The sequence below is a fragment of the Brachyhypopomus gauderio genome, chromosome 2 (assembly GCF_052324685.1).
Source record: "Brachyhypopomus gauderio isolate BG-103 chromosome 2, BGAUD_0.2, whole genome shotgun sequence".
Taxonomy (NCBI): domain Eukaryota; kingdom Metazoa; phylum Chordata; class Actinopteri; order Gymnotiformes; family Hypopomidae; genus Brachyhypopomus; species Brachyhypopomus gauderio.
In genome coordinates this window covers 18,400,548-18,414,588 of record NC_135212.1, presented here as the reverse complement: position 1 = coordinate 18,414,588, position 14,041 = coordinate 18,400,548, and the positions used below count along the sequence as shown (strand labels likewise).

Here is a 14,041-nt window from a genome sequence, read left to right as displayed (position 1 = left end):
TGGCTTGTTTGTGGCCGAGAACACAGTGGCCTAGAATGGGAGCGAGATTAACGGACACATAAACTGACCTATCACAGGACAAAGCTCACTCAGCATAACCGGGAATCTGGTGCTGAGCAGGTTTAAAAGCCTCAAATCCTACATGATGAGAAAAGGGATTAACATGTATATCAGCATGGTCAATGTAAATGTACTTACTATCTTTAACATTCAAATAAATGAAAAAGTATGAATCATGAATCATATCTTTTGTGTATGGTTCAGATTCATAATAGCTAAAACCTTCAGTTAACCTTCATAAAACCTTATGAACAGATGAACCTCCTGCATGAACAGACACCTTAGCCAAGGCTGTTCATGGTAACACACAAACTGAGAAATACAGTGGAGTTTTATATACTACTGCATACATGTAAAAAAAAAAAAACATTATTTTGAATTTATACAAATAAAAGCATTTGTATAAAATGAATGCACAAAAGGAGAGACCCAGAACAAAAGACAAAGAATGAGAAGAAAGTGTGATTTACATTGTACATTTCTACAAGGATATACCCTTTCCTACAGCTTATTGTTTTTCCTGATCAGCCTGTAAAACAAAAATGCACCAGTGTATATGAGACACCCAGGTTCTGCCCAAAGACTCAGTCATCAGTGTATACCAGAACCACTGCGGTTTTCCTAACGGGCCAGGTTGGCTCCTCCCATTTACCCACTGCTCTCACCTTTCTCCCCCCCATCCCAGATTTTCCATATGACCTACGACCTGGCCAGTGCTATGGTGCGGATTGTGAACCTGATTGGCATGATGCTGCTTCTGTGTCACTGGGACGGCTGCCTGCAGTTCCTCGTGCCCATGCTGCAAGACTTCCCAGATGACTGCTGGGTGGCCAAGAACAAGATGGTGGTGAGTATGTTTGGACAGCACCGCGCTCATTAGGTTTCAAGGGAGTGGGGGGGTTGGGTCTGGATATGGGGTTCTCTCTCATCTTCATCTCATCTGATTTTGGTGATTGCTGGCCAGAGCCTCTGTGTGACCGCAAGCTGAGAGAAGTGGAGAAGTGTGGGTGGGGGATTCATAGCAGGTTCCTTCTTTTTTCCTTCTGCTCTGTGATCAGTATTTGCAGATTCATCTCAGGCAGTGGTTATCATACTTTATGCAAGGTGACCCTTTCGAAGGTTTGTTAATAATATATATTTTTTTAAGTCAAGGAGAAATAGCTGAGATTCACAGGGGTCTTTTTTTTTTGTTTGATTTTTTTTTTAGCATTAATTCAATATCGATGGAGTATTGACCATTTTCCAGTGAGCACCCTTATTGTTAGTCAAGAGTGTCGCATATAAACAGGCCCCAGTGCTCACAGAGTGATGAGGGTTGCTGTTCAATTTACAGTCCCTCCCTCAAGCAGGTAATTGAGTTCCCTTTACGGATATATAACCAAGCAGCCTAACGGCTGGGTTATGACCCTGAATTACTGGATGAGAAGGACCTGACTAGCCAGGCATGGGAACCAACTCTCGTGACATTCAATTGGTGAGGCCTACAGAAGCCCTCAGCCCTCGGGTTTCAAAGACGTAATGGAGATCTATCATTATATGTCTTATAGAATGCACGAAGACGAAGGAGCTTGAATCAGACCCGAGTTTAAAAAGTTGATACCGTTGAAAGTAGGCCGCCAGATCCATGTGAAGATGGGTAGAGCAAATCGTAGTGGACTGGAGATAATTAACAGCAGTCTTGAAGGAGGAGACCATGGAGAGAACACTTCCACTGCCTTTGGCTGGTATTTTTAGGGTGGCACACTTGCATTTAATGAATGAAATCCATAATAAACAATATTTGGTCATAAGGCAGATCTGTCCACATGCTCTTGCCCTTAACCAAGTGGACCGTGAGCTCAAAGAAATTATTTATGTTTCGCTTTTCTTTTCTCATACCTGAATGCTCATTTACCTGAATGATAGTGATACAGTATTATACAAGATGCCTTTAACTTATACAACTCCTTATACAGCTCTACCATTATCCCACTGTGTCAGTGTTTTTCTCCATTTTTGAAAGCCCTAATTGGCTTTCTTTCAGGGCTATGTCCATGTAGAAATGAGTTTGAAAGCAATTTGGACACATCTTGTCAGGAGAGAACCGATATTGATTCCATGTGGACTTCCACACAGATCCAAAGGAAAAGGGCAATTTATTCACAATTTACAGACACACAGAAATGTTACATCTTTCTAAATAGCTGACCCACTTTCTCCCATAGACGCCTCCCATCCCGAGTCCCATTCATTCCCCATTTCAACTCACTGTGTTGCTCCCTGCCAAGTTCACGGGGGCCCGTCCCCTGGCGCTTGTCCGTCCAGCCAGCCAGAGCAATTTGAATTCTCCTACACACTTAACGGTCTCTCATGTGTGGGGCGACAGGCTCCACTTCACAGACCCGTCTGCAGAGGCCGTCTCGGGGGGTGACCGGTGCCCTACGAGGTCACGGCGCTGGAATCCCAGCTGTGCGTGGTGCACCGGAGACGCGGTTGGGACCCTGACAGCACGACCTCACGCCTGTCTTTGCTTCTGTCCCCTGCAGAATGACACGTGGGGCCGCCAGTACTCCTACGCGCTCTTCAAGGCCATGAGCCACATGCTGTGTATCGGCTACGGTATGTACCCACCTGTGGGCATGACGGACGTGTGGCTGACCATCCTGAGCATGATTGTGGGTGCCACGTGCTACGCCATGTTCGTGGGCCACGCCACTGCACTGATCCAGTCTCTGGACTCCTCGCGGCGGCAGTACCAGGAGAAGGTAAGTGAGAAATGGCTTGAAGACCAAGCGTCCTTGTGAAAATCCTCAACACCAGTAAAAAAAAAATCTTTTTCTGGATGGGTCACTATAGTATGAAATGGTTTGATGAGCAAGTCTTGGCAAATTGTAGTGTTGTGGCTTGAAGTTTGACACTGGTCAGGGTCGGTTCTGATCTCACTCTTATAACCCAGACTTACACAGCTATCGATCACGAGAGCTTATCCTGTGAAATTTTGCTCGTTGTCTCAGGGAGCGGTTTGTACCCCGTGAATCGCCTCCTCTTCGAGTGGTTAACACGTCCAGGGTTCTACCTGCACTCCTTAAACAGCCTACATGGGAAGTAGGGCAGTGTGTGCCAGGTGCTCACCTGTAGGGGTGGACGGCACTGTGTGGTACCCGTGCGTGCCTGCTGACGCCCGCCTCGCGCTGGGCATGGCAGGGGTCAATAATGAGCAGGGCTGCCAGCCTGCCACATGGCCCACCATCTGTGGAGTGCGTCGGAGAGATGGAAAACGAGGGGGGGGGGGGGGGTGTGGAGAGAAGCGAGGCGCTCCGTGAGGAATGAGACAGGGGGTCATGTGGCGACCCCTAGAGAGCTACGTATGGGCGAGATGGCGCCAGAAAAATGAGAGGAAAAAGAAAGACTAGAAAGAATGACTGAAAGAAAGAAAAGAGACTGAGGAACAGAGCGGGGGAAGGAGTAAAGGAAATGAAAGGGGCAAACTGGACACATTGCTGAGATAGAAAGGATGTGGTGGTTGATGTGGATAAGGTCTGGAACATTCTTTAAACAAGCCATGAGGTGCTGAGGAGAAGAGAAAACCACAGCCTAGTTAGAACCAGAAATACAGAAACGCAGCGGGGGACTGGGTTTTAGTAGCCATGCCGACATTATTCGACACAGCTTTAATAAAACACTGCTAGCATGATAAAATAGCGTTGATAAGACAGTGATAGTAAGACACACTATTCCTATATATGTATGAGTTCATGTCCATGTAGAACATTCATCCATAACAGGATGTATGTGTGTAGCATTCAGGGTGTACAGTGTGTGCAGCATTCTTTCAGCAGGCAACATCTATGATCAGAATGGCAGGCAGAGACAGACAAGAGACAGACGGAGAGATGGGTAAGAGACCTGGGGCTACCTCTTCACCTGAGGTGGACCCAGAGCATAGAACTGTGCCTTGAAACTCTAGAACTGTCCTTGAAGCCTCAAAAGGATTTATCAGAAAACATTTATTGTGTTTTCTTTGCGGTAAGGATAGGGAGCATGAATAGGATAGAGAACACTTATTATTATTCCTTATTAAAACTGAAAACGTAATCTAGTATCTGGTGTCTGAGTGAGCAAATGCACTTTGTGTTCATAGTCCGGATTCAGTAAATCCAATTTATATGACCAGCACATCGATGAAGTGCGAACTACTGGGTACTAATTCAGATAAGCCATGTACTTCTCAATACATGCAATTATAGATATGCAGGTGCTATTGTGCTGCACTTCACTCATTTTCGTTGCAAAACAAGTAGAAACACACCAAAAAAGACCAAAACCATGGACCTGAAACCGGCACACTTTGGCCAGAGAGTTGAGGGACATCGTCTGGTGGCCTGATTCTGAAGACTGGTTTCACAGAGCGAGCTAACCAGATGTTCCACCTCTCGGTGGACACTGCGCCAGGGCGATGGGTCAAACCACCATCCGTTACCTCGACGCACATCCCATGGCAATGCGCTCCCATGGCAACGGCACTAATGACACGTTTCATTTTGAGCCAAACACCCCCCCCCCCCCCCCCCCTCCCCCGGGCCAGGCTGCCTGCAGAGGGGAAATTAGCACAGTAAACAGCGATTAATATTTCAGGCTGAGGCGTTTTCATTCATTCCTCTTCGAGGGTGGGTTATGGTGATTAATGGTGGAACCTTGGATCGTTTCCCAAGGTTCTCCAGATCCATGAGAGGAACCACCGGACAGAGGCCCAGAGAAGAACGTCCCAGTCTTAGGAGCGTACACGTGAACATGCGTGTGTATGCTTGAGTGTGCCCATGAGGGTGTGTCTGTGTGGCTCTGGGTTTTGCTGGAAGCTTTTTCATATGGTAATTTTTTGGAGACTATGCTACAATGCCCTAATGTTATTATTCGTCAATCTGAGTATATTTACATAATTGTGCATCCAGATTGGGTTTTTGACCAAAACCTTTAGGGCCAAAATCTAGTCACCCTTCACACGTGGGTGTTCAGGTCACCAATTGCCTCATTGGCTAAGCACATGGAGTGCTTGGCAAAAGATCCAAGATACCATCTAATGTGAGACTACCCATATCAGCCCCTTTCAGCTCACAAGCCTTAACACATTGTCTTGACCTACAGAGCAAAAGAGGTAAACAGATTGTGTTGGAAGGTCCTGGCTGCTAGCACCAGGCGTGGAACTTCATAGGATGTGAGTGGCTTCATAATTAGATTCACTGCTGTAGTCCACCGTAAGACTGGTCCCATGGTGCTTCATAAACCCTCATACAAGCAAGCAAACACGTAGCCCCCACCCCAGTGGTTATCAGTCCCTTTATGGAGATCCGTCATCATGTAGTGTTTAGTTCGACACCAAATAAGACACACCCTGTCAAGCTGGGAGATGTATTCTGAAGGCATGGGTCGGATGTGTTATGTCTAGGTGGGAGCTCAGATCTCCAAGCAGCTGGAAGATTAGTGGTGAGCGTCTCGCGCAGATGTACACACTCACACACGCACACACCTTCACCAGAGTGTACAGATGATTACCCATGTGTGTATGGGCATGGCTCTTTGTTTTGCGGCCAATATAAACATCCAGGGAGACGACAGTTCGAGTTGGCATCAAATATATGAAGCGAATCTGCATGAAAACATCCTTCAGAAATATTCACATCAGTATAATGGAACTAAAAGTGAGACACAAGCAGGCGCAATAAAGACGGCGGGGGGGATTATGCACAGAAAGGGCTGATTCACTCTGAATAGAGTTCCATTACGATGGGGCAGCGTGCGTCAGATCTGAGCAATACCACCTTAAATGAATATTCTAATGTAAAGGAGAGAGAGAGAGAGAGAGAGAGAGAGAGATGTAAACTGCTTTGCTTTGAGAAATGCTTGCGAAGCACTACCTTGCAAGAATTGTCGCCCTGCTATTCTTTTTCAGATTTTACTATATTACAAACAGCATCAACATAGATTTTAATTAACAAATGTCTTTTCAGTCAAAATCAATGGGCTGAATGCGTATTCGCCTAACAACAAATAACAATGAAGTTAATTTCAGGTAAAATTCTTTAGAGACACGTTGAAAAGGAAAGGCAAGGATCACGTTTGCCGCCACAAGTGCTTTGAGTCTTTTGTGAATAAACATCAAATGCTTTTAATTACAATTCAGAATTTGGATTTACTCCGGCGCAACACGCGATTGCGGGGATGTTGCTTCCGGGCCACCATAGCCACAGGAGACATTTTCAAAGCATTCTCGGGCCTGACTGGCCATGCTACCTCCCCATTTTAATATTACACCTTCTTACAACGAAGACAATATATTTATTACATAAAGCATTTTTACGTTGGCCCTAGAACATGAATGCTGTTAAGTATCCTCAGTGATTCTTATCCTACCACACAGAGCGGTATCAGCAGTGTTTATTTTGATATTACTGCTATGTCATTTCCCATACCAATACTAATGCGCACTACTAAGCTCTGTAGCTCCCTGCAATTAACCTCATAGTGTTCTCCTTCACCTGCTTGCTGATGAGATGCTAAATATCAAGAGTATGAATTTCAAGAGGGATACCCTTAAAATGACACCGTAAGACGCGGCTGTCATCTCACGCATGCTAAAGTAGCCCTGTGCCAATCCTTTGTCATTAGCGTCTCCACTATTTTCCTTCTTAGATCCATTTGAACTTTAGCTTGGCGGGTAATGTTTACGTCTTAGAGACCTTTCCTTCACATTCACGTAACGAAACTGTGTTTGTCACCATCACTGGGGGCGATCCGCTGATCTTAACCAGGATTTCTGCTCCTCCTGCCTTAATGTTAGACGCCTTAAGCTTCCATGTGTGAATACTTTTGTCACTGTCATGTTTAGACCGTCATTTTCTTAATCTGTCCAATAACGTGACACTTTTATTCTTATGGAATACATGTGCAGTGTCATTCATAATACAGAGCAGACAAACTTTTTTTTACACTCGTCAAAGTGGCATAAGATTACAGTTAAAAAGAAACAGCATCACTATCAGAAGATCAGCATCAAACTGTTTTTGTAGCAGAGACCTGCCTTCAGAAACTATAATGTTATACCAGAAGGGATTATCTGCTTGGATCATAGAATGACTGCCTGTAGCAGTTTTCTATGTTGTCACTGTCTAGCCTGCATATCAGAGGTTGGTTTTGTGGCCCAGGTTAGCAGGTGCTGCTCAGGTGCTGCTCAGTCAGGTGGCGACCTGAAGTGTGCCATATGACCATATGAGTCACGCCGTCCTGTCTCTGGCCATCATTCGTTCCCTTCAACAGTTCCCTAACACCTCCTCCACACCCACCTGCCCCACACCTCTTTTAGGTGCTGCAGAAGACAGATTATCTCGCCATCCCTCCCCCCCGCGGCCATGCTTCTCTCTTCCAGCGCTCCCGATCTCTAGCGCCCTCTGTTGGTCACTCCACAAACTGCCGATCAACCTTCAGGCTAAAACAACGCACAATATCCCCCAATGACTTTCAGCCCCTAACCACCACGCCTCTGCCGGCTCTCTGCTCCCTCTGATCCTTTCTCCACTCCCCCTACCCTCTCGTTTTAGGGCGTTTAGGCCCTTGCCCGTTCCGCAGGCCTCACAAGCCCTCAGGGTGGAGAGGCTGGGCTGTGTCCCTGATCCCCTCGTGCCCTTCCCCTATGTCCTCCAGCTCTGTAGGGTAAGAGCCTTAGCCAGGCCCCAATAAGAAGAAGTGAGCCTGGAGACCGACCAGCTGATTTCCCTGGTGGAATCTGGCATCTCCCAGTCCTCTCTCTCTCTCTCTCACTCACTCTTTTGCTGTCACTTTTGTCATTTTTTTTTCGCCATCACCCTTTTTCTACATGTTGAGACACATTGCATGTGATGGAAATAACACTCAAGACTGAGGGCTGAAACACACTGCCTCACAGTCAGAGGTGACTAGCACTTCTTCCACATTCTGCACCTCCCTACACATCCCCAGTTATGCACCTCCCTACACATCCCCAGTTATGCACCTCCCTACACATCCCCAGTTATGCACCTCCCTACACATCCAATAATACGGTGACTTAAGTGGTCCCGAGTCCTAGTGTGAATTAAGCTGCCTATTGTTTTTTATTATTATAACCCCAACCCCCATTATAGTATACAGTAATATATAATACTAAATAAACTATAAACTATTATATATATATATAGGAAAAAACTATATATATAGAATGACTGCTAAGTCTGAATATATGGAATGAAACCTGAGAATATGGAATGAAGTCTGAATATATGGAATGAAAGTCTGAATATATGGAATGAAACCTGAGAATATGGAACGAAAGTCTGAATATATGGAATGAAAGTCTGAATATATGGAATGAAAGTCTGAATATATGGAACGAAAATCTGAATATATGGAACGAAAGTCTGAATATATGGAATGAAAACCTGAATATATGGAATGAAAGTCTGAATATATGGAATGAAACCTGACATCACTTGCGCCATTTTGTGCTTTCAGTTTGTGGTACCAGGTATGGTGGCAGGCTCGTTTGTTTGGCAGCATTTTGGGTACCCGGCAGAAATGATAAATGGCAAGAGAGTGACTGATAAGACACTGACCATACAAACATTGTATGAAAATAATTCCGTACACCGCGGCCAATACGAGCACGATACAGAGACATTTACAGCAGCACCACAGCTCAGTACTCAGATCAACATATCTCACTTGGTAGCAGGGACAGAAAGGCGCTTTGGCAAGTTGAGACAGCAGGATATCGGGAGCAGTGTGGCGACGTTAATATTCTTAAAAATGAACATGGCAGTGTAGTTGCAGCAAATTCAGTGACATACTTGGTCAGGCTCTGTTTGCACTATTTGCACTCTGTAGCCCAGAGCCGGAGTGGCTAATCGGGAGATTCGGGAGGATTCCCGATGGGCCGGCTCATGTCAATCTCTAGTTTGGGCCGATTGGGAGGGGAAAATAATTTTGGGCCGGATTTGGGCATGAAACTCCCGGGCTGAAAAAGTGTCCCACTCCGGCCCTGCTGTAGCCTATTGACAGAGAAAAACTTTTTGTTTTGCACATAATAAAGTGAGTCCCCGCTTAACGACAGGTCTGGTTGACGGACCGGAGTTACGACCAACTTTTTATGTTATTTTGTGCGGTGCGCGGAGGAGCAGTGGCAGCACAGTGGAGTGTTGTGCACGAGAACATTGTTCGTTTTTGTATTTACGATCAAAGCGTATCTAAATCTGGGGTCGCGATTAACGACAGACTTTTCGGTCTAACACCGTCGTTAAGCGGGGACTTGCTGTATTGTTTGCGCTTGAAAAAATGAGAAATATTTTTATTTATTTTATTTTAACTTTTATGAAATTTTATTTTAATTTCAATTTGTAGGACAAGTTTATTAAGTTCATGCTTGCATCATGCATGTTAAGAGTTCTAATAAAACATTTCAAAATGCATGTGTAACTCAGTTAAATAAAAGTATGTTGTCTAGTCATATAATGTCATTTTAGTTTCCTTAAAATCTCGTCACGTCTCGTTCTCGTGAACCCAATATAGTGTATCGTCACACCCCTAGCAGTAATCCTCAGTATGGAGGAGATGATAAACACCCTGACCAGTGCACGACCTATGGTGGCGTACTGCTTACAAGCAGAATAAATAGAACATTTCTCCATAGTACTGCTGGCTAGCATGCTATCAGCGGTGATTCGCTTGATTCGGAGCTGCGGTTTGCAGGGTTGCCACACACGCCATACATCTGATTTCTCACGCTGAAAAAAATCTAGTTTATTTATCTCTGATCTACATCTATGATTCAATGAGTTACTAGTTCGCTCTGGCGCCAACACTGGTGATCGATCGATTTAAGCCTGGTTTATACTTGACGCGTCGCGAGCGTCGAGGGTCCGCAGCAAAAATGATGTAATCGCAGTGGCTCCGTCCATGCGCGAGGGTCTCGCACGTTGTCGATTCGCGAGGTTGTACACGCAATGAACAAAGTCATGTTTGCAGGGTTCATACACCTTTATAAGGTGGAATTAAAGCACTTGTACGTCACTTTCAAGGTCCAGTTCAATATTTCCCAGCACGTTAAACTTAATTAAGTTAAATATTTATACATATACTCAAAATGATTCGAAATAATTCGCTTTTAATCACATTATTTAATGGTTGTTTATTTTCAAAACGCCCAATCTTAACGTCTTCACGTTCTCTCATGTTTCGTCCTGGAATTACAAGAGGCTCATATTTGTTAATTTAATACAAGAGAACTGTTCAGTCAGACAGATATATGTTGTGAAACGAAGTAGTTACAATTTCCTATAATTACCACAAACTGAAAACACAAAACGGCGCGAGTGCGTCAAAGACGTCAGTTTTCATTCCATATATTCAGGTTTTCATTCCATATATTCAGGTTTTCATTCCATATATTCAGACTTTCATTCCATATATTCAGACTTTCATTCCATATATTCAGGTTTTCATTCTATATATTCAGGTTTTCATTCCATATATTCAGACTTTCATTCCATATATTCAGACTTTCATTCAATATATTCAGACTTTCATTCAATATATTCAGACTTTCATTCCATATATTCAGGTTTTCATTCAATATATTCAGGTTTTCATTCAATATATTCAGACTTTCATTCCATATATTCAGACTTTCATTCCATATATTCAGACTTTCATTCAATATATTCAGACTTTCATTCCATATATTCAGGTTTTCATTCAATATATTCAGACTTTCATTCCATATATTCAGGCTTTCATTCCATATATTCAGACTTTCATTCCATATATTCAGGTTTTCATTCCATATATTCAGACTTTCAAGTGGTGAAAGTCTGAATATATGGAATGAAATCTGACGTCATCGACGCACTCGCGCCATTTTGTGCTTTCAGTTTGTGAACTGGGTATGGCGGCAGGCTGCTCGTTATGAGTGAGGCATCTCGTAATTCAGGGAAAATTTCTCCATAGTAGTTGGCTAGCGTGCTATCAGCTGTGACTGGCCTGATTCGGAGGTGCAGTTTGTATGTGTAATCATACTTCATGTTCAGATTCACACTGAAATCGTCAGAACATTACACCAGAAGCGGTAACCGCATCGCATGATGCGGCACAAAGGGCTTCCATACGGGAAGATAAACCTCTCAGTCCTCCTCAAACTGAACAGAGTGCAGATCCGCGCAGCACGGACGGGTTACCTGCGCAGTACACTGTGTCTGGACATACATACTGACTGACAACACGGCGCACATCAGCTGATCAGTGGGCCGCGCAGAGCGGGTCCATAGTTTACATCAGTGACTGTGTTTCAGCCATTCACACAGATATATATGCACTATTACAATACTACTGAATGAATGGCACTGTATGAATGTTCTGTAGGTCCAGTCGTATTGCACAAGTCACCGTCCGCGCTGCGCGGACATGCACACTGGTTCGGTTTGAGGAGGACTGTGAGAGTTGTATCTTCCCATATGGAAGCCCTTTGAACATGAGTAAATTTACACAAACACCGCAGCTCCGAATCAAGCGAATCACCGCTGATAGTATGCTAGCCAGCAGTACTATGGAGAAATGTTCTATTTATTCTGCTTGTAAGCAGTACGCCACCATAGGTCGTGCACTGGTCAGGGTGTTTATCATCTCCTCCATACTGAGGATTACTGCTAGGGGTGTGACGATACACTATATTGGGTTCACGAGAACGAGACGTGACGAGATTTTAAGGAAACTAAAATGACAAATTATATGACTGGACAACATACTTTTATTTAACTGAGTTACACATGCATTTTGAAATGTTTTATTAGAACTCTTAACATGCATGATGCAAGCATGAACTTAATAAACTTGTCCTACAAATTGAAATTAAAATAAAATTTCATAAAAGTTAAAATAAAATAAATAAAAATATTTCTCCTTTTTTCAAGCGCAAACAATACAGCGAGTCCCCGCTTAACGACGGTGTTAGATCGAAGTCTGTCGTTAATCGCGACCCCAGATTTAGATACGCTTTGATCGTAAATACAAAAACGAACAATGTTCTCGTGCACAACACTCCACTGTGCTGCCACTGCTCCTCCGCGCACCGCACAAAATAAAATAAAAAGTTGGTCGTAACTCCGGTCCGTCAACCAGACCCGTCGTTAAGCGGGGACTCACTTTATTATGTGCAAAACAAAACGTTTTTCTCTGTCAATAGGCTACAGAGTGCAAATAGTGCAAACAGAGCCTGACCAAGTATGTCACTGAATTTGCTGCAACACTGCCATGTTCATTTTTAAGAATATTAACATCGCCACACTGCTCCCGATATCCTGCTGTCTCAACTTGCCAAAGCGCCGTTCTGTCACTGCTAACAAGTGAGATATGTTGATCTGAGTACTGAGCTGTGGTGCTGCTGTAAATGTCTCTGTATCGTGCTCGTATTGGCCGCGGTGTACGGCATTATTTTCATACAATGTTTGTATATGGTCAGTGTCTTATCAGTCACTCTCTTGCCATTTATCATTTCTACCGGGTACTCAAAATGCTGCCAAACAAACGAGCCTGCCACCATACCTGGTACCACAAACTGAAAGCACAAAATGGCGCAAGTGACGTCAGGTTTCATTCCATATATTCAGACTTTCATTCCATATATTCAGACTTTCGTTCCATATATTCAGACTTTCGTTCCATATATTCAGACTTTCGTTCCATATATTAAGATTTTCGTTCCATATATTCAGACTTTCATTCCATATATTCAGGTTTTCATTCCATATATTCAGACTTTCATTCCATATATTCAGACTTTCGTTCCATATTCTCAGGTTTCATTCCATATATTCAGACTTTCATTCCATATATTCAGACTTCATTCCATATTCTCAGGTTTCATTCCATATATTCAGACTTTCATTCCATATATTCAGACTTCATTCCATATATTCAGACTTAGCAGTCATTCTATATATATAGTTTTTTCCTGAACGGCTTGCCATAATATATATATATATATATATATATATATATATATATATATATATATATATATATATATATATATATATATATGTGTGTGTGTGTGTATATATATATATATATATAGTGTACAAATCGAGTCGTCTAGTATGCATTTGTGTGTGTGTGTGTGTGTGTGTGTGTGTGTGTGTGTGTGTGTGTGTGTGTGTGTGTGTGTGTGTGTGTGTGTGTGTGAGTGAGTGATGCTAGCCAACATGTTGTGACATGCCAGGCCCAAATGGCATTAGTAATAACAGCGCTGATTTGCCTCACTGACTCTCCTCTCTACATCTCTAATTAACACTTGGCAGTTAAGGTCTTCTCCTGCACTCATGCAACTCCCTGTACAGAACTGTGAACGCCACTTCCGCTCCCTCTGCTTCTGTCTCTATCCTTAGACGTCAGACATGTGTGAGCCCTTTGGAAGTAGGCAGCTATTCACATAACTTCATGGACAAACTTAGTGTTGCAGTAAGAATTTTCTGAATAGCTTCTCTGAATGAGCATGAGATGCTATTTAAATTTTAACTGATCCTGATGGCTTTATTTAGCAAAACACACAACATTTAAACCAATGGTATCAATAATAAAATGCAAATAAATTGTCTCAGTTCATTTTACTGACATTGGCTGGTTTAGTAACAGTTGCATACAATGCAAGTTTGATTAATAGTAGTATACATTAGCAGCATATGTATAACTGGTCAACAAAAATTATCTTCCTGCAAAAAAAAGTGCATAGAAGTGTAGAAGAAGAAGAAGACGATTTAGACTGCTAAAAAGTGTAGATTTGACTCAAAATTTAACTAAAGATTTGCATGTTCTGTAGCATTTGGAGGAAATGAGTAATACACTGACTTATAAGTAACCTCATTTACAGATTCTTTGTTCTTTTGGTTGGTTAGAGTCATAGTGTTTTTTTCTTTTCAATTTAAAGATCATGGTCACTCTGATTTTT

The 14,041-nt window shown here is 43.1% G+C and overlaps 1 protein-coding gene across 3 annotated transcripts in view; it reads left to right on the top strand.

Moving 5' to 3' along the window:
• hcn4 (hyperpolarization activated cyclic nucleotide-gated potassium channel 4) overlaps nt 1-14,041 on the top strand; it is a 76,334-nt gene that overhangs the window by 32,060 nt on the left and 30,233 nt on the right. For all 3 annotated transcript variants that reach the window (XR_013125020.1, XM_076989424.1, XM_076989413.1), the window contains 2 exons: nt 746-907; nt 2,586-2,804. Coding sequence is in view for 2 of the 3 variants with exons in the window: in XM_076989424.1 (XP_076845539.1) it covers nt 746-907; nt 2,586-2,804 (381 nt within the window). In the remaining variant the exon portion in view is untranslated. The remainder of the gene's footprint in view (nt 1-745; nt 908-2,585; nt 2,805-14,041) is intronic.